The sequence below is a fragment of the Centruroides vittatus genome, unplaced genomic scaffold (genome assembly GCF_030686945.1).
Source record: "Centruroides vittatus isolate TY-2023 unplaced genomic scaffold, ASM3068694v2 contig_4, whole genome shotgun sequence".
Lineage (NCBI taxonomy): Eukaryota > Metazoa > Arthropoda > Arachnida > Scorpiones > Buthidae > Centruroides > Centruroides vittatus.
This window is the reverse complement of record NW_027122214.1, coordinates 1,631,616-1,653,516: the sequence shown is the minus strand read 5'-3', so window position 1 is coordinate 1,653,516 and position 21,901 is coordinate 1,631,616. Positions and strand designations below refer to the sequence as shown.

Sequence of the window (21,901 nt, the reverse complement as noted above, 5' to 3'; positions counted from 1 at the left end):
CGAGTTCTATGTTTTCTGTTGATGTCTGTCATCGATGTCCGCTGTCATGTATGGTGGCCAGGGAGGCTGGTTGATGTCTGATGGAGTCCACCTGGAGGTCTGCCCCTTTTTATACCCGTTTCAAGGTAGCTGACTAATGCATCGGATGATGCAACTCTTTCCCAGTTCGCTCTGTGTTTAGAGTTTATGTAAATTGTTAAAAATCAAACGTTTCGACAAATTTATGACATCTCTCTATCCAGTATTGTTACTCATTTTACCTCATAACATCGATAACAGCTGTCAAACAAACTGAATTAATAACTGAAGGTGACTTAAGGTCAAGATTTGTCCTGCGACCTTAGTAATAATTGTTTAAAGTAACCCAACTTTCAATTGTCTTATCAGTTGAGAAATCAAATGACATAAGACGTGTGGGTTTTGGGTTTTTTCCACTTTGTCATCCCTTTCCCAGGGGAGGTTACATTTGGTTTGGAATATTATTTTAATTAATTAAATGATTTAATTAATTTACTTGCCCTCTCCTCTTCAGACTCTCACAATTTCATATGCTATTCTTTCTGTTCTGTTGTCAAAACATGAAAGATCCACCATAAACAACTGTTTAAATCTGATGGTGATATGAAAACTGCAGATGTTTCTGAAAATATGTGACATGTGGATTTGCTTTTACTTTTTTTGAACAGTTTTCATACTCTAGCAGTCAATGATGTCAAAAGAAAACCACTGTTGTTATGGCAAACAGTTAACAGAGGAGACAAATTGGAAAAAAAAATGTTTTTAAAACTTTGAAACATTCTGACAGTCATAAATCTTTTTATAGTAATAGTAATTTACTGTTTAAAATTTCTTCTTGTCAATTTCATTATTTTCACAAAGATAACTAAATGGGATTCTACACTTGCATATAAGTAGTTGTTGTTCAGCCAATAATGCAATGTGTGTTGCATTTAAATTTACTTCATTCTTGGTGTAAGGAGTTGAGCCTGAGCATTATTTTATGTTTGTGGGATTTTATTTATTTCCCATTTATTATGTTTGTTTGGGATGCTTATTTTATGTTAAAGATGAAAACTACCTTATTCTCCCCCTGCTAAATTCAAAAATCTAACTGCTGCTCGCCAGGTGACTGTCATTCATGAAATGCTCTTGTCATCTCCAGTTCTGCAATCTTAATAATAAGCTACAGAATAGCCATTTAACCATGTTGTACAGAAAAAAAGAAATTTAATAGACAAATAAATGTAATGGTTAGGATTGATTGAATTGGGAAAGGTGCTAGGAGTCAAGTAAAATATGTTAATGTATATGTATATAAATAGATAGAGTAGTAAGTGATTGTGACATCATACCCATCAAGGAGTATGACAGGGATGATGAATTAAGGAAGAATTTGAGGTGAAGCTAGAGTGGAAAGAAGAGCAAGATAAAACTCGCAAGTTGAAATGATTGGATTTTGCATTCCTGATGTTACAATTAGGCAGTTTAGATTCTAAGAATTTTGTAAGTGTTTGATTTGAGTTATTATTGTCAAGTTTTTGTGGAGACTTAAATATTTAGGTAGATAATTTCTCTAATTGTTGGAACAATTTGTAAATACTAGTCTTGGTTTTTGATTTTGATTTAGACTAATTATAGATCTGATTTTATAACTTGATGGTTTTTTCATTACAAATTACTAAAAATAACTTAATTTAGTGTTAACTGGAACTGTGTTGTATTTTTAGTTTAGTTCACACTCATTAACTTGTATATAGTTGTTTTCATTGATTTAATTAATACTACTGTTTTGTTTTGAGTTTTTTGATGATTTGTTATAAATTGATAGTCCAAAAATGACAAGTTATCATTTTTGAGTTATTTGTCATTTCTGAACAAGTGTTTGCTATCTTAAATTTATCTTTGTATACTAGTACATTTATCAATTAACAGGACTTATTATACTGGAAAATTATGGATGCAGATATTTAGTCTTACAGATTAGAAATAATATTTTTTATTTAGTGAACTATCAGGTGAACTAAATAAAAAATATTATTTCTGATCTGTAAGACTAAATATCTGCATCCATAATTTTCCAGTATAATAAGTCCTGTTAATTGATAAATGTACTAGTATACAAAGATAAATTTAAGCTACGATAAAAGACACAAAGGCATAATAATTGAAATTAAGTGTCTGCTATTTTCTTCTGTCCATGTCTGAAGTCCAGATCTTATAATTGATCATACCCATTCTTGTTTATGTAACATCATTCATTATGTTTAATTCTGGTAAATGTTGTAGAGTGGAGCATCATGATTACTGCTGTGCACATTTTCTTCAATTCTCGATAAGTCAGTTTTTAAAACTTTTCGAATTGACAAAATTATTTGTAATATAACACAGTAATAAAATAACTGACTGGAAAAGTAGCTGCTGTATTAATTTAGATAATAAACTTATTTGTTGTGTATACTATTATTATTTTGTATTTATACTTAGCAAAGTAAATACATGGAGTAATATCTTAAAGATTAATATATAAACATATATATTATACTTTATTCACTTTGGATGATCTTGTATACTAGGATTTGTTATACCGAGGAAAGAGAAACACAATTTCCAATTAAACTATATTTACTATAATGTAATTTTGTAAATAAATATAATCATGTATATTGCTATTAATAAAATCTACAAATTTATACAATGATTATTAATTATACACATTTTTTAATAAACTAATGTGTACTTTCAAGTTTTAAAGAGTAAAACAAACATACTATTTATGGAATTTTTTTAAGGTTAGTTTGAATTTTACTATAGGTTCTCTTAGTGCAAGTGATGAACGGTTACAAGTAGCTCTTGAAGAACTGCATGACCTTAAAGGTGTATGGGGTGAATTGTCTAAAATTTGGGAGCAGATAGATCAACTTAAGGAACAACCATGGCTTTCTGTTCAACCAAGAAAGGTAAAAACTATTTTTTTTTAATTATAGTAAAATTACACCAATAGTATTCTATTTTATATGTAATACTTAGGATAGTGACATCTTGTACAGATATCCTTTGTATAACATGGTAGTTACATTCTGAAAATGTGTTATGTGAATTCATGCTATATGAAACAAAGGACTAATGCAAAACATAGAATTACATTCCAGAAGTTAGCAAAAGTATACTATGTTTTTTCATTACTAAGAGAAATATGTTTATTAAAGCAATGGATAATTTATTTCCAATCAATAATTAATTAACAATCACAATTAAAAGTACTGTATTACACATTAATATTAATTTTAGTTAAATGAGGATGTTTTCTTTTTACAAAGTATTATCATCATCTCAGCTTTTTTGTTTATCTTGATTGGAAGTATCAGCAAAATTTTCATGGATGATGAAATAAAGAAAATATTATTAATTAATCAAAAATTTGTTCTAGTGGGCTGCATTTGTTCAGTCAAGTAATGAATGATTAGTGATTTTATTCATTAAGGGAAGAAACTTTAGTAAAATTTATTTTTGCATATTAGTATCATAAAGTTCTAAAAAATTTTTTAAAAAGTAAAATGATCAAACAGTTATATATGTTGTTATTATATTTCAATTCATAAAAAAAAATATATTTTTGTTATATGTATTTTTGTTTAATTGTACATAATGTATGCTATTTATCTAACAAATAGAATAATGCAAAATAAATAGTAAATTTTAACTGAAGTTTTTTGTTATCTAAAATTGTTCATAAAAAGATTTAAAATGTTTTTAATCTTATAATAATCATTTAGATACAAAATATTCTGTTAACCCTTTCCCGGCCAGGGTACCGATCTATTGTTACCCTAATTGTTTCGCAAAACGGCCAGGGTACCGATTCATCGTTACCCTGTTAACAATCGATTTTTATAAAATTTATCAACAACAGATGTCAGCACTTGACATTATCATCTTGTTTATCGTCTGTTTTACATATTTTTGTCCAGGTGGTGTTTTGTCGACTTAAAAAAATTTAATTATAGTGTTTTTTTCTTAATTTTTTATTTTCTGATAATTTTTTATTTCATTTTTAGCATATTTATGCAATAATAATACTATAATAAGTTCATCAATGCTATAATAAGTTTATTCAGCTATAATATGTTAATGCATTATAAATATTCAAGTTATGACCTTCAGTTCTGATATTTTATATATTTTTTTAATTTTTAATTTTTTTTTAAATCTAAAATATCAGCAAATGTTACATCTATTGCTACTGGTAATCATATGTTTATTACGAAAATATATAATCTTGTTTGATATAAAATAAATAAAGTATATTAGTTCATTATATTAGTTGAAAGCAGAATAAAGTTCAGATTTCAAACAAATGTTGAATGTAATGTGCAGTTATTCAACAACAAATAAACATACATGCATAAATGTTATATCAAATTGTACAGAACAATATTGTATGTTGTATTAACTCAGTGACAATAAGAATGAAGTAACCAGACAATGTTAATTTTGACAAATAGTAACAAATTTTCAAGTCTGAATGTCAGTTATCATATATTATTTTTTTTTTTCTTATAAATTTTTCAAATAAACTTTATTGTAAAATGTCTTATTTAAAACTAACTATATTGATAAATATGTGATTTTTTTTATATGAATAAAATAATAATTTAATTTTTAGTGAATTTTTAAAATAATATTGCCTGATTCACCTATTTTGACCTTGGCCGTTTTACAAAATAAGGGGGCGTGGCAAACGGCAGGCTAAAGGTTAAAGAAAGATGATATAAATTGCATAACAGTTATAGAATATAATTATACAATCTAATTCTGTTAAGAATTATATTAAACATTTTAAATAGTATGCATTATATAGTAATTATTTACTGCAGGATGATGATATTTTTGTATCATAAAAGTTTTATTGTATTTTCAAATAATTAAATGGAATAACAATAGTATAAAATTCTTCTTGTTTGGATAACTGTTAAATTTTTAATTGTCTATTAATATGCCTCAAAACCAAACTTACCATAATAACCACAAATGGCTTTTAGGTGTTGTATCATTTCAATTTTATTGACTCCAATATGCATTTTGGATGAACACATTCATCCCTCTTCAGTTGGGTAGTATTTATTTTTTTTTGGAATAACAATGTTTTGGATCATCATATAAATTTTAAACAAACTTATCTTAAACTATTTACTAAATACTTATTTTCACTATAACATTCTTGCTTAAATATTAATTTTTCTGTTAAATTAGCTATTAAAATTGAAAATCTACATGACTAAACTATTGTTTATTTAGATATTATTAAATTTTATAGATAACATCAAATTAATTTTCTAGTTTATTATGAATGATGATGAAACAATTTTGTTTTTATTTAAATAAAACAATGTTTTGTTGCTAATATATACCTCAGTAGTTGTTTGGATCTATAATAATTTAAATAATTTTAGAGAGAGATTTCTTATGCTATCAATACTTTCAGTATAAGTATATTTTTAAACTATTAATACTAATGCTATTAATAGTAGTGTTACATATTTAATCAATATTAGAAAAATTTATTTCTCCCATATTAATATTGGAGAAATACATTTTTCTAATATTGATAAAATATGTAACATTAATATGCTGAATATCTAACAATCTCTGAACACAGTACACTTATTTAATTTATTTATAGAATAGTTTATTTATTTAATGTATTTTAAATTACATATTATTGAATTTTCAGCTTAGACAACAATTAGATGGTCTACTAAACCAATTGAAAGAATTACCAGCAAGATTAAGGCAATATGCATCATATGAATTTGTGAAAAGGCTTCTTCAAGGCTATACAAAAGTAAAAATTTTTAGCTTAATTTATATATTTTATTTTTCCAAAATACATTGAATTTTTTAAAATTTATTTTAACTAATTTTAGGTGAATATGTTAATTGTTGAATTAAAATCAGATGCCTTAAAAGAACGTCATTGGAAACAATTAATGAAACAACTAAAAGTAAACTGGGTTTTATCAGATTTGACTCTAGGTCAAGTTTGGGATATTGATCTTCAAAGAAATGAATCAGTTATAAAAGATGTTATATTAGTAGCACAAGGAGAGATGGCTTTGGAAGAATTTTTGAAACAGGTATCAAAACATGTAATTTATATTCAAATGTAAATTCTCAATAATAGTTCAATGTGAGATCTGTCTTTATCTTGGAATACTTAAGTTATCTTTTAATAATTTAAAAAATTTTTAAATTGTTGTTTAAATTAATCAATATTAATTTTAGGTCCGTGAAGCTTGGCAGAACTATGAATTAGAATTAGTAAATTATCAAAATAAGTGTAGATTAATACGAGGCTGGGATGACTTATTTAATAGAGTAAAGGAACATATCAATTCAGTTGCTGCTATGAAGTTATCTCCATATTATAAGGTATTTAAAACTATTTTTATATAGTAATTGCAAGCAAAATGCATTTTTAGTAATAATGTCTTGATTGTTTTAACTAACATTTAAATGATAGTTATGGTGGTAACCTAATTAAACTGAAATTCTTAAGAAATTTCTTACTCCTATTTTTCAAATAATAAACTTTCTTTGCATAAATATTATTATTATTATTATACAGCTATTTAAATTAAGATTATTTAATGTCCTCTAGCTATATTTCAGTCAAAAACAGCATTTTGAATTGGAATTTAACACAATAAAATAAACTATCAAATATATTAATTTTTTTTCTTATTTTTTAAATTCAAATATATTCATTTTCTTTAGTATAAAAATTAAATCATTCAGTATTTAATAATCAGTTAAGATTTCAGTTGATTTTGTATATAAATATAATTCACATTTAATAATTATTTATTTAAATAATAGAAAAGATACATTCCCATGATACAGAGATGAACAAATATCTCAAAATACATAACTTTACAAGCAGAATATACAATACAATATTAATGATATATGAAACATCATTAACATAAAACAATTCTTAGTATACAATATTTAATACAGAGGAGTTTTGTCCAAAAGAATGAAATTTAATGAATCATACTTTAGACAGAACTTTCCATTAAATTTTTTGATATTCTAAAAGTTCACTAAAAAATTTTTCAAAATAAGAAACAATTAAATAATTTTTAATAATTTGCCATATTTTAAAATTGATTTGTAAAATAAATGCAGTAGAACATCAATTATCCAAAACAATCCGGGACTGGGTTTGTTCGGATAACTGATTATGTACTGTACAAAAAATATATTAACCTATCCCATGTTGAAATTTTTCTCTGTTGCGTGTTGCTTTGTGTTGAATTTTTGTTGATGTTAAGCCTAACAAAATTTTTTTAAAAATAATAACTGTGGCTATTGTATGGTTAAAAATTATTTCATTATTTTGCACAAACAAAATAAATATATAATTTTGAAGTTTAGACTATTCACAAAAAATAAAATATTTTTGAGTCTATTTTTAAATCCTTTAATTTGACCACAGAAGTAACAACAATAATGGTTTAGAAGAATAAACTTCTTAAAACAAGGTAAATGTAGGTAAAAATTCACAAAGTTAAAAATGATCCAGTGTCAGTCTTTTATTGAAGGATCTGACACCTTTCTATTAAAACCACAAAGAATTCTTTTCACATGTACTTTCACACGTACTGTCCGTATCCCATTTTTAACTGTTTCTAGCCCTTTGGTGGTAGGTACAAGGCATCCACTTTATTTGCATATGGTTACAATTCTCATGTTGACTCAGGATATTTTCTTCATAATTTTGAAGTTTAGACTATTCTAAACTTCAAAATTATGAAGAAAATATTCTGAGTCAACATGAGAATTGTAAAAATAAATATATTGAAAAATATAAAAACAAAAAAATTATATTTCGGAAGTTAATCTAGTATCAAAAACGTTCCAATTCAGCATGATACATGTCCTGGCACACAGTCCTCAGAAAAACATTACACAAAACAAGCAAAGCTCACCACTCACAATAAGAAAAAAAGCACCTCGTTCAAATACTGGCATGTTCCCTTGGTAAGTACCCTCTCATGGTCATGCCAGTGCAGTCAGCTAAAAATGCACATTAACAAAAATAATATTGGAGTAACCAAAGACATAGCCAAATATTGCAGTGCCACAGCACTAGTGGAAATTTGAATTTGTCGACTAGAATGCTTTTGGTTAATCAATGTTTCGATTGATCAGTATTCAGATAATCGATGCTCTACTGTAAATACAAATTGGAAACTGTTTTCTTTTATAATCATAGAAAGTGTTTTGCATTACTCAGGCTTTTTTTTTTTTTTTTTTTTTAGAATTATTGTTTAAATACATTTTCCAGAAATAATGAAAATTCAATATATTTTTTTCATAAAACCATTTGTAATTTTAATTTTTAATAAAAACCTTTGTGCCATAAGTATATTTGTGAAGATTTTGTAGTAGCAAAGTATGTTTATTTAATATTTTATCAATTGTCTTATCTATTCATGAATTTAAAATACTCTAATGATAGGAATTTGAAGAAGATGCATTAGCATGGGAAGAAAAGTTAAATCGTATTAATGCTTTATTTGATGTATGGATCGATGTTCAGCGTCGTTGGGTTTATCTTGAAGGTATTTTTTCAGGAAGTGCTGATATTCAAACACTTCTTCCTGTTGAGACATCACGATTTCAAAGGTAAAAAAATTCTGATAAAAACTTTTTCAGTTTATTTGTAAACAAAATAATTAATTTGAATTTGAATTTTATTTGTAGCATCAGTGCAGAATTTCTTACATTAATGAAAAAAGTAGCCAAATCTCCACTTGTGATGGATATTCTGAACATCCCTGGTGTCCAGAGGTCTTTAGAACGTCTGGCTGATTTACTTGGAAAAATTCAGAAAGCACTTGGTGAATATTTGGAAAGGGAACGATCATCTTTCCCAAGGTAATGTGCTTTGAAAACATTTAAATTTAATAAAAATTCTATGCCTGATAAGTCTGTTTCATTTAGATTTTATTTTGTTGGAGATGAAGATCTTTTGGAAATTATTGGCAATAGTAAAAATATTCCACGTTTACAAAAACACTTTAAAAAAATGTTTGCTGGTGTTGCTGCTATTATATTAAATGAAGATAATACTATTGTTAAAGGAATTGCATCAAAAGAAGGGGAAGAGGTTTGTTTTATTGAATAAACTTAATTTATTCAATTAAAATTTTTGATAACTATAAATTAAAATTTAAGTTGGCAATGTTACTTTAGTGTTTCTAAAAATCAAATATTTTTGATTTATTCATTATATATATGATATGATCTTTATTAAATTTTTAATGTAATATACATAAAAAAAAATTTTATCAATTATTAGCATATTACAAATCATAATTTTACTGTATGTAAACAGGTGGTTTTCAGTACTCCAGTGTCAATAACAGAACATCCAAAAATAAATGAATGGCTTTCACTTGTTGAAAAAGAAATGAGAGTAACACTTGCTAAATTATTAGCTTCAGCTGTTGTTGAAATTGTACCATATAAACAGGGAAATATTAAACCATCTGAATATATGAAGTGGGTTGACAACTATCAGGTAAATAAATTTTAATTATTTTGTTTTTGTAAATAATTATAACTAATAATAATCTGCTAGTCTTTGTTTAAAAATATATCTAAAATTTAACCATTGTACTTCATTCAATGAAAATTTTAATAAAATTCACTTCAATTAATTCATGTGTATTTGATATAAAGTTTATATGAAACATGTGAAAAATGTTTTATACAGTCAAACCTGTTTTTGTGCGGTCTTTTTTCTGTGCGATTTGTTTTGTGCAATTTTTTTTTTGTGCCGTATATGAAAATTTCAATCAAATTGGAACATAATTGACTCCTGTAAAATTTTTAAAAACTCTATTGGTTGTTTTCTATGACATCAGCAGGTTTTTTTCATTTTTTATTCAGTAAAATTTTTTTCTCATATGTTTATTTTGGTCCCCTCTTATTTTAATAGCATAAAAACCATAAATATTATGTTATGTTTGAACAGATGCAGTAAGTTAACTCCCCTCCAGCTTTAGACTGCAGGTGTGAAATTTCACACCTTGTTAAATGAAATAACACTTCCTGCAGCTATATTTATCAAATAAAATCATTATTTAACGATTATTTTTAACTTTTTAATGTTAGATTGGTATTTAAGTGGAAATAATTAATTAATATAAAAATTAAAATTCTTAGAGGATTTTTTCCCCATTAGGTGTTGCAGAAAAAGGCCCAAGGAGTTAAAAAAGCAATTCCTAGTTATTTCGTACGGTTTTGAGTTATTTTCTACGTGAGACTTTTTTTATGCGGTCCCTATTCATCGCATAAAAAAAATATTTTTTTAATTGTGTTGCGAAAACTATTTTTTATAGTCACTCGTGAAGTTTTGCACGATTTTTTTTTAATGCATTTTCTTTTATGCGGTCCCTATCCCCCGCACAAAAACAGGTTTGACTGTATAGAAACATTACCAAATAATTGCCTAAATAATCTGGCTATATTTGAAGTAAATAATTGGGTTTTATTTATTTTAATGTGTTATAATCAGTCTAATATAAATAAACTCTTAGTTATTCCTTGAATATCAATTGGTTAAACAACTCCTATGATAAAATTTTATATACTTGTATGATCAATTTTTAAATAATTTTAAAAACAAAACTTTTATTTTAATCATATATTAAATACATTTATTTTTAGTCTCAAATTGTGGTCTTGGCAGCACAAATTTCTTGGTCAGAAGATATTGAAAATGCATTACAGACAATTGCTAATAAAAGTGACAATGATTTGAAACCAGTTGAAGATGTATTACAGGCAGTTGAATCTACACTTAATATTTTGGCTGATTCAGTTTTACAAGAACAACCTCCTCTCCGAAGAAAAAAATTAGAACACTTAGTAAGACCATTTTTATAAATTTTAATAATAAATATATTAAAATACAATTATCATTATTGTTATTATTATTATTATTATTATACAGATTACAGAATTTGTACATAAAAGAGATGTTACTAGAATGTTAATAAAAAATAAAGTTACCAGTCCAAAATGCTTTGACTGGCTTAGTCGAATGCGTTTCTACTTTGATCCTCGCCAACCAGATGTATTACAACAGTTGTCAATTCATATGGCAAATGCCAAATTTAATTATGGATTTGAATATCTTGGTGTTCAAGAAAAGTTAGTTCAAACACCTTTAACTGATCGATGTTATTTAACAATGACACAAGCATTGGAAGCAAGACTTGGTGGATCTCCGTTTGGTAAATTTATTATTATTAAACTAAATGATACTAAAATTTTAATTATATCTATGATTTTCAAACTTCTGTTTAATTTTCAAACTGTGAGTGTTTTTTATCAAATGTCTATTATTTAAAGCTTGTGATATTGAAAAATATCTTTGACTTAAAAGTCAATTAAAAACATTAGTTTCAAATTACAATTGCTCATTTATTATACATAATGTCATTTATTAAAAACAAGGTTATTTTTAAAAAATTTAAATTGATATTGCTATTTGGAGAATTGGTAATGATAAGTTATGAAACAATATTTAGAAAAGAAGTACTCTAAACACTGTTATTCAAGACTGATGAGACTAATTACACTTAATTTTTACAAAATAAAATTGTTAGGATAAATAATACTTTGTATAATATAACAACTATCTTATTCTATAGTTGTATAATCATTTTCAAATATTTTTTAAATCTGAAGAAACTTATGATTATTTTCATACTTCACAATTTATATTTTTACATGATGTTTAAAAGTTCAAATTTCAGAAAGCTAACTTATAAGCAATTTTAATTTTAATCATATTTAGTATTGATACAAAATTGTAATGTCTTAAAACAAAACATACTTCACATTTTTTTTAATCAATCATAATCTTCAAAGTAAAAAAACAATAATGTTAAGTGAATCAATGGTGTGTGTAGTCTAAAAGTATTGTCTGTGTAAATAATATTTTTAATACATTTTATAGGTCCTGCTGGAACAGGGAAAACTGAATCTGTTAAAGCTCTTGGTCATCAGCTTGGAAGATTTGTTCTTGTATTTAATTGTGATGAAACTTTCGATTTCCAAGTATGTATAATTTATAATATATTTTTAATGTAATTTCTGATACATCAATTTTAAATATCTGTTTTTGTAACAATAACTAAATTCTCACTACACAACAAATAAAAGATTAAATTATTGCATTCTATATGTAAGAAATTAATACAGCTTCAAAATTTACAAATATTATTATAAAATATATAATTTGTAGTAATTTATATATGTACTGTTTATTATTTTAATTTAAAAAATGTTTCCTTATTTTTTTACTTGAGATTTCCCACTACATATTGTTTGGCTTTACAAATTTATCAGGTTTCATAATGTTTGTTTGTGTGTGTGTTTTTTTTAATCTTATATATATATAGGATAAAAATAACCTTGGGAATGTAAATGTGTTTGTAAGTGGGGAGTGCTTGTATTTGAATCAATTTTGTGCACCAAAAACCTTAATGAATTTTAATATACATGAACAAAATTCCTTAAACCTGTATATAAAATGGATCTGTAACATAATAACTATAAGAATATGAATTCTATTGTTACAAAATGAACAAAGTCACTTTGCACTTTGCACCTGGTTTACGAATACAGTTTAAGTATTCGTAAACCAGGAATGCAGTAACTTTTTCTCTGTATAATACATAATACAGTTTATGCAATTATTTCACATGATTTGCTATACCATGCAGTTTACAAATCTTGTGCAAAAAACTGATTTACAAAATTTTCTATACAAGAAGAATGCCCACTAATTTACCTTTTTTTTTTTTTTTTTTTTTTTTATGTTTAGGCCATGGGAAGGATATTTGTTGGATTGTGTCAAGTTGGTGCCTGGGGCTGCTTTGATGAATTTAACCGGCTTGAAGAGAGAATGCTATCTGCTGTTTCTCAACAGATACAGATGATACAAGAAACATTAAAAAATCAACAAAATAAAAAAGATAGAGGTATAGTATAATTTAATGCATTTCCTTAGTTCAGTTATAAGAAAATACTGTTTACACTCTTACTATTGAAACATTTTCACTTAACTGTTAAACTGATATTATATTTCAACTATAAGTAATATAATTGTTATTTATGTAATTCAATTTTAATTTGTTATGAATGAATGTAAATATTATTTATTCATCAATTTTTTTATTATGACAACTATATTTTGTTGCATATGCTTAGAGAAGAATGCTTGAAAATTTATCCTCAAGCACTTTTTCTCTATGTAATTGTTTTATTAAAATTAAATTTTAATAATTTGAATGTCACATTTACATTTGACATTCTTTAGAAAGTTGTTAAATTCACTTATCTTGTATGTAATAAAGTAGTTTTTATATACAGGGTGTTCAGAAATTCCCATTACAAACTTCTAAGACTTGTAGAGGGGAGTGAGTACTTAACACTTAAGCTTTTTGTGTTTACATTATTCCAAAACAAAAAAGAACCCAGCATACTTTACGTACAGAACAGTACTGATGCATTACAACAGCGGCTCGCGACCACCACCGTTCTTACAGACATTGTACCTATGAAGCATGTTCTGGTACACTCTGAGACTTTTCTCTTTCTCTCAGCAGAAGGGGAAGAGTTAAACATCTGAATTGAAACCGTCGTAGAATGGAAACGATACATTTCCAGACATGGGTTCCTAATCAAAATATTATGTACTCACTCCCTTCTACAAGTTTTAGAAGTTTGTAACGGGAATTTCCAAACACCCTGTATGTACTGTACATTCTTTCTGCCCTGTGTCTTTCTAAGAAATTTTTTTTATTAAACCCATTATTGGTTCAGCCAGGTCCAGAATAAGGAAGCTGTATGGTTGAATGACAGGCCTAACATATCACTTTACTACACTTTTTGAGGGATAGCTGTGGACTATCCTTCAAAAAATTTATGATGTCTTTTGATTTGTTCCCAGATTCTTCAGAATGGTAGGCTGACACCTTGCTTGCATCTGGCTATCTATAATAAATGGGAATAAAAACTAGTGGGAATGCTACTATGATTTATTGTAGGACATTAGCAATTAGAAATCAGTTTATCAGTCAGATGGAATCTGATTTGAGATTTTTTTAATGTAGTTCTGGTTAAAAACATTAGAAATTTGTACTATTTACAGTTTACACATTATAATTACAATTATACATCATAAAAGTTAATAATAAAAATTAGAATAAAGCAAATGAATATGTTTCTATGAAATTAAAGATACATTTTTTTTACAAATGATGATTAATACAAGGCACATTTATGCTATAAAACCACCATAATTATATCATCATTACAGGTGGGTTTGACAGTATGATGAAGAATTAGGAACAGTGCCTTGACCGATGCTATATATGATAAATTATGGGGATCTGGACTGAGTTCTCTTAGAAATGGCTAATAGTTTCTTACACATTTGGTCAACCATTTTAAAGTCAAAATGTTTTAATTTAAAAACTGAAAAATTGTCAGGATATTTGAGTATCATCCAACAGTTTCTGCTTTTCATTTTCTTGTAATCAAGTTTTCAATAAGCCCCCAAAAAATTATTTTGATTATATGAAATGCTTCATATGTATGATCAATTGTTCTTTAAGCCATGTATTTTTAATTTAACAATTTTATGTCTAATTCCCTCATACTGATAACTTTTTAAATTTTTTGGCTTGCTGAAAATAAGAATTCCCATGAAGAATTCTGAGTAATAAATATGTATAAGATTTTTTAAGATACCATTTATTAATAAATCTTTATTGTTTGATTTATAATTAACTTTTGTTTAACATTTATTACTATAATGTAGAAAAATGATCCTCTGACATTTTGCAATATCATTAAAGCTTCTTAACACATTCAGCTTAAATTTATTTTTAAATCACTTTTTATAATAAACTTAGCTACTTCAATAAAATTAAATACCTTATAATGTTTATCTGTTATTAAACCAAACATTATTCTTTCATTCACCATTATTTGCCCGATCAATAAATTCATTTGCATATTTTTATACAAATGAATTCGTTTAGAATCTAATTCATCTAGTTTTCTTTTTTTTTACTGATGTTAATTTTTCTTCTAAAATCTTTATAGATGACTCAAGACACCATAATGAGATTCCAAACTGTTTACTTTATTTATTGTTTTAGCCTTATTTAGTATTCAAATCCACCAGAATACTTTCAGCATTGCCGCTTAACTATGGATTTGTATTAGAAAATGATTTTTTTGATTGAATAATATTGTGTTTTAAAATTTGAATCTTAATACAAAGTTTACTGGAAAAATGTTTTTTGCTGAAGTAATGAATCAGGAACAAAGAATGAATTATTAGTATTTTTGTAAGCATTCTGGCAGTCATTATGCTAATTAGCTTTAAAGGTAACTCATGAACATAGTAATAAATTAAAATGATACAGAAGAATTTATATAATTTTGAAAGTTTTTATTCAAATTCTAGAAAGATGTCCTCATTTAACAAAATCACCAACACCAAATGAAGCTTGTGCAGCAACCCAAATGTGTCAATTCATATAGACCAGTGTTTTTTACCAGTCCAAAAACTGACATCAGTTCATGATAAAAATTTAACTGACCCACAGAAAAATATTTGACCATACTGAAGCTTGTGCAATCAATTATGGGTGATATTTTAAATAGCAATCTAGAGTTACTGTGTGTATTTCGTTATGTACAGTAACTCTATATAAGCATATATAAGCTTAATAAATAAAGATAATTCATAGTCACATATAATTACTTGGTCCACATAAAATTACCATAATTTTACTGATCACAATGAGAAAAAGATTGAAAAACATATATAGACCATCTACATCATATTCCCTCACAGCTTTCTTCATATTATATGTTCCTTCTATGTTTGTTTCTAATTCATTATTGAAATTCATTTTTCTTTAATAGCTTTTATAGTTAAGCATTACTTTAATTATTTGTATATGCCTTTTTATTGTACTTTCAAAAAATTTACATTAATTACTACAGGCACTGTTATTGATTGCCAGGTTAGCACAACTGTGTTTTATGTATCGTATGTTTAAGTTTTACAGGATTTCTACGAAATAAATTTTTGTTCAACAAAATCTTTTGATGTGTAGTATATGAATATCTCTTAGTTCTCTATTCAGTTAGTTTTGATGTTATAACCAAAAAGGTTATAATCAGTTTTAATGTTTTTAAAATATCTTTTGTTTTGTCTCTAGAATTTGTGAATATATATAAAATTCACAAATAATATATATATATATATATATATACATACATTATGAAATTAAAATAATTATCCTATAACTTTTGCAGAAATGACTGTTGAATTAATAGGAAAACAAGTCCGTATAAATCCAGACATGGCTATTTTTATAACTATGAATCCAGGTTATGCTGGTCGTTCAAATTTACCTGACAATTTAAAAAAATTATTCCGTTCATTGGCAATGACTACTCCTGACAGACAATTAATTGCTCAAGTTATGCTTTTTTCTCAAGGATTCAGAACAGCAGAAAAATTGGCTAGCAAAATTGTACCCTTTTTCAAGTATGTGCAAGATCTTTAAGTAAAAATATATAAAACATAAATGTTAAATTCATTAATTTAAAATGAAAGAAAAATACTTCTACGATATATATACTTATATATAATACATTAATTAAGCTATTTACGATAAACAGCAATATCATTACACTTTTTATTTATATTTGAAAAAAGATAACTTTTTTAATATTAAATAATAAAATATTTTTATTTAATCTGACATATTCCAGGTTATGTGATGAACAGCTCTCTAATCAGTCCCACTATGATTTTGGTCTGAGAGCTCTGAAAAGTGTTCTTGTGAGTGCAGGAAATATTAAACGTGACAGAATTCAAAAAATCAAAGATGATATGAAAGAAAGAGGCGAAGAAGCAGATGAAGGAATTATTGCTGAACAATTACCAGAACAGGAGGTAAGTTACTTGTTAATATATAAATGACACTTCAAGTTTTATTATTATAAATAATTTTAAGATTTATTACATACATTATGTAATAATTATAGTAACTTAATTTTTAATAGATTTTAATTCAAAGTGTGTGTGAGACCATGGTTCCAAAATTAGTTGCTGAAGACATTCCTCTTTTATTTTCTTTATTATCTGATGTATTTCCTGGCATTTCATATACTAGAGCTGAAATGAAAGGACTGAAAGAGCAAATAAAGAAAGTTTGCCAAGAAATGTATCTTGTTTGTGGTGGTTATGATGAACAAGGATGCCTTTGGATGGAAAAAGTAAGTATACTATTTGAAAAAATTGTTACTTGAAGTGAATTTCATTTTTTATCAGTTTATTGAAGAATAATTATAATTAATCACAATGCCACTTTTTACAAACAGGAAAAATTTTTTTAAGTAACAATGATTTAATAATTGATATTGTAATTAATTTTTGTTTTATTTGAATATTTTTAATTTTTTTATTTAACTTTTAAAAATTTATCATAAATTTTGAAGATTGCAATAGTTATGCAATTTGAGCAATTTATATATTTAATTCATTAAAATAAATAAATATATATGTGTGTGTGTGTCTGGAGAGTCGGCACATCGTTGGTCCACTCATCAGGATGACACCATTGTGTCCCGGCAAACAGACACAGAAGCCAGAATGGCTGTTTATTTTAGTTCTACCTTAGTTACATGAGCAGACGATCAGATTTCAGATGGAGGCAGTCAGCGAGACAGAAGTGAATCACTCGAATACCAATTAAACAAATAAATGCTCATTTATTTGAGCAGAAAAAATAGAAGCTATCTACAGCAAATAAACAATTAGTTATACACTGTTAGCGGTCTCATTAGAGAGAGAGCTCACATTTAGACCGCAATTTGATGTAAATACTTGGGTTTTTTGAAGGAGCCAGAGGTTGTATGCACGAGAGGGTTGAGTAGGATTGTTCTAGAAGAGAACGTCTTGTAGGTGGCTATTTCTGCATTGCAGGAGTAGATCTATTCGAGAGGGATGGATTTCAAGGTGTTCAGTGTTGGCAATGATAGTATAATCTATTTTCAGTGGCACAGAGTTAACTATATTGGTTGAGAAACTGGCAGTGATTTGCAATCAATTTCGTTGAACTTGCGACAACTACCCACTGGCTATCAGTTGTCACATTAAAACAGCTGAATGGGGACAGCAGGCCAGAAGGTTGCAGGAAAGTTTTTTTTTGCTGCTGAGAATAAGTAGGAGGCGATGCTCTCAGGTGTGAAGTTGATAGATATCACTGCTAACAAATTTCTATTATTGAAAATGATAGTACGGTAAAACCTGTCTATGGCGACCACTCACAGTTCCTTCAAAAAGTGGTCTTTTAGACAAGTGGTCATCCAATACAGGTGGTGCTGTAATACTGTATTTCTGTATGTATTTTGCACACTTTTTAGCCATTTCCACTAAGCATAACTCGAAGTGGGCAAAAATAAGCGAATTTTTTCAACAATAGAGCTATATCGGTATTGTATTTTATTCTTATTGTATAACTCAATTTACAGGAGTCATCATGATTTTATAAGACAGATTTAATACCAGTATTTTAAAGATTAATACAATACTTGCATTTTCTCGATTATAATGCACACTTTCTTTTTTCTGATTTAATTAATTCAACTCTGTTCTTTTTATTCGTTCCTCAGTTGTGTGTATTATGTCATTAATATACATGCACGTTGTATCTCTCCATCACTTTGGTTGGTTTTCATTAGTTTAATCTTATTTTAACTTTTAAAATACTGAAATACTGTAATTTTTTCATATTTAATATTTTCTTAAGTACAATAAGGAAAATTATTAATTAATAATAAAACGATTTTATTATTTTTTTTCATAATACGATTTCATTACATTCTGCGATTGTCCAATGACAATGATGGAATTGAAAAAGGAAGGTTGCCTATAAAACTGATTTTCGCATTAATGCATTTATTGCTTTTTGAATATTTTGCATGCAAAAATAACTTGGATATTATTTTTCTAAAAATATTGTGGAAATAAGGTAGGTTGATACAGAAACTATTTATTGCACATGTACTGTATATGAGCATAAAAAAAATTAATGAATAAAATAAATTTTATGAAATGATGAGATCAGCCGATTAATTGTATCGTGTACGATATTTTATACCCCTAAGGAAAATACTGTAGGTCTACGGAAAATAAATTTCGTTTTCCCACAGTTAAAATTCACCACTAATTGCCATTGTGATAAAATATTTTCACTTTCTCTGATAACTTTAACACAATTTTCTAATGACAGCGCTTTGCATTTCTTTCATTTTTCGGACAATTTCGAACAAACTGAAATGAATTTCCTTTGTTGCTAGACTAATTCATTAATACCTGCACCTAATTTCAAGGGTGGGAGAAGTGTCCAAGGTGGATTCGAACAAGAGTTTAGACCAGATATATTTGCGGGAGTGATTGCTTATTACAGTTGTTGTATGTTGTTTTGGATCAAAAATTGATGCCTGCAGTCACGTTACACAGGTGGTCATTTAATATGGGTAACTTATATGAAGACTCTATGTATAAAGTCTTTCGTGCCAGAAATTTTTGTTTGTTTTGACAGGTGCTTGTCGAATGCAGGTGGTCGCATAAGCAGTTTTCACTGTATTTTCTTTTGTTATTTTGATTATGATATTGTTGATGGAAGGTTGGGTTCTTTACACACATATATATAATTTTTAGGATTATTAAGATTTATGGTTTTGTTTTCAATTTCTGAATGTCACTCAGTATATTATTCATATCATGTTCAGGGCTCCAACTTGCCTCTAGTCAAATCTTTTTGTGAATAAAACTTCGGTAAAACATTGTCATTAAGTACACATCAGTTGGTGTGTACTTAATGAAAACATAACCAAATTACACTCAAAACAAGACCTGAAAATAACATACAAACGAAGCTTAAGTTCTTCAGTAAGAATTACCACAAATTTCATCTTGAGTTCAAAATTACAAAAATAATGTTATATAATGAAAACAAGCTTTATTAACACACATTTATTTAGTGGACTTTGGAATTATTGAAACAATAGATTATTGTAAAAAATATTCAAAATAATTAATGTCAAACAGATTTCATCCATAAAAATTAAAAAATTCTCTCTTTGTTGGCAATGTGTACAATGTTTGAATGAACTTGAAAAGACATCCGATAAATCAATGTATAGTTGGTGATATTGAAACTGCCACTTGAGCATAGAAACTCTCTTATAAACACACAATACAATGCAAGATTTCAAATCAAACGATATTTTTGTGGGTCGCTGGACCAGATAATGATTTTGAATTTTATTGTGCATTTATTTCAAGCTATCCAATATTGAAATAATGAAGTTCACTGTAATTGGATTTTATACTTATTAGTACTTAATAATATGGTGTTTGATTTAAATTTATATATTATACACTAAAATAACTTCACAAGATATTATTGAATTTTTTTTATATTATCAGATTAATAATAAATATAGTTTTATTGTAACATATTGTTATAGATTTTAAAAAATTAATAAATTTTATGTAAAAAAATTTATTTTCAAATGGATAATACTTGCACAATATATATAATATTAGATAATTAATACAAAATAGTTTAAATTAATATATTTCTTTCAAATAGAAATTTAATAAATTATATTTGAAGAAAGTGGTAAATAATAATTTACAATCAGTTTTTCTTTTTGAATTAAATTTGAAATTTCTATACAGTATAATCTGTATTGTTATATAAATGTCTTCACAAAATCAGGATAACTTGCAGAACTACACTAATAAATTTGTAACAATACCTACAATATTTAAAATAAACTTCAAACTAAGCATTTTTAAATATTTATCTCAAACTTTAACAAAAAATTAGCTTAATGCTCTGAATGTCAGATACTAAATCATTCTAATTTTAAAAAAGTAATTGTATTGGTACTTAGTTGTTTCCTGAATGATTCTTAATACTACTATTCTTCATGAAACAGTTTATCTGAATATGTACTGTACAGTACATACCATAAAATGTAAATTCATAAAGATTGAGGAGATGATGGCTGAAGTATTTTCACTTAATATTTTTTAAAATTAAGTTTAATGTTTTTAGGTATAAAATAATAAATAGGAATTTTTTTTTTTAACTAAATTACTTATTCGTTAGAATTTAGGAAATAGGCAGATAATAAATATATAATAAAGATAATAAATGTTTATTGATTTTAATAATGTTCAGTTATTCATTATTTTTAATTTATTATGTTTAGGTATTACAACTTTATCAAATATCACAATTAAATCATGGCTTAATGATGGTGGGACCAAGTGGAAGTGGGAAGTCAACTGCATGGCGAGTTTTGCTAAAAGCGTTGGAAAGATATGAAGGAGTAGAAGGTGTTGCTCATGTTATTGATCCAAAGGTCAGTAATTTTATTGTAAATTCTTAACTGCTGATTATGGTTAACATTAACAAATGCCTTTTTTTCTAAATAGGCAATTTCTAAAGAAGCTTTATATGGCACTCTCGATCCAAATACTCGTGAATGGACAGATGGTCTTTTTACACATGTATTAAGAAAGTAAGTTTTATTATTTTATCTATATTAGGAAATTTTTAAGATTTCAAAACTGACTTTATAATTAAATGGACTTTTTTAATATGTAATTATTGTAATCTTACCTTTACTAAATTTTAAAATTTTATTTTCTATATATTGTATTTACTTGCATATAAGACGAGGTTTTTATTCATTTATCACAGCT

The 21,901-nt window shown here is 26.5% G+C and overlaps 1 protein-coding gene across 2 annotated transcripts in view; it reads left to right on the top strand.

The window, feature by feature from the left end:
- Dhc64C (dynein heavy chain, cytoplasmic) overlaps positions 1 to 21,901 on the top strand; it is a 152,304-nt gene that overhangs the window by 60,719 nt on the left and 69,684 nt on the right. For both annotated transcript variants that reach the window (XM_067271466.1, XM_067271467.1), the window contains exons 25-41: positions 2,812 to 2,957; positions 5,732 to 5,842; positions 5,925 to 6,134; positions 6,283 to 6,429; positions 8,525 to 8,691; positions 8,770 to 8,943; positions 9,010 to 9,175; positions 9,404 to 9,589; positions 10,741 to 10,941; positions 11,027 to 11,309; positions 12,038 to 12,138; positions 12,908 to 13,064; positions 16,423 to 16,657; positions 16,885 to 17,068; positions 17,179 to 17,391; positions 21,406 to 21,558; positions 21,632 to 21,717. In XM_067271466.1, the coding sequence (XP_067127567.1) occupies positions 2,812 to 2,957; positions 5,732 to 5,842; positions 5,925 to 6,134; positions 6,283 to 6,429; positions 8,525 to 8,691; positions 8,770 to 8,943; positions 9,010 to 9,175; positions 9,404 to 9,589; positions 10,741 to 10,941; positions 11,027 to 11,309; positions 12,038 to 12,138; positions 12,908 to 13,064; positions 16,423 to 16,657; positions 16,885 to 17,068; positions 17,179 to 17,391; positions 21,406 to 21,558; positions 21,632 to 21,717 (2,920 nt within the window). The remainder of the gene's footprint in view (positions 1 to 2,811; positions 2,958 to 5,731; positions 5,843 to 5,924; positions 6,135 to 6,282; positions 6,430 to 8,524; positions 8,692 to 8,769; positions 8,944 to 9,009; positions 9,176 to 9,403; positions 9,590 to 10,740; positions 10,942 to 11,026; positions 11,310 to 12,037; positions 12,139 to 12,907; positions 13,065 to 16,422; positions 16,658 to 16,884; positions 17,069 to 17,178; positions 17,392 to 21,405; positions 21,559 to 21,631; positions 21,718 to 21,901) is intronic.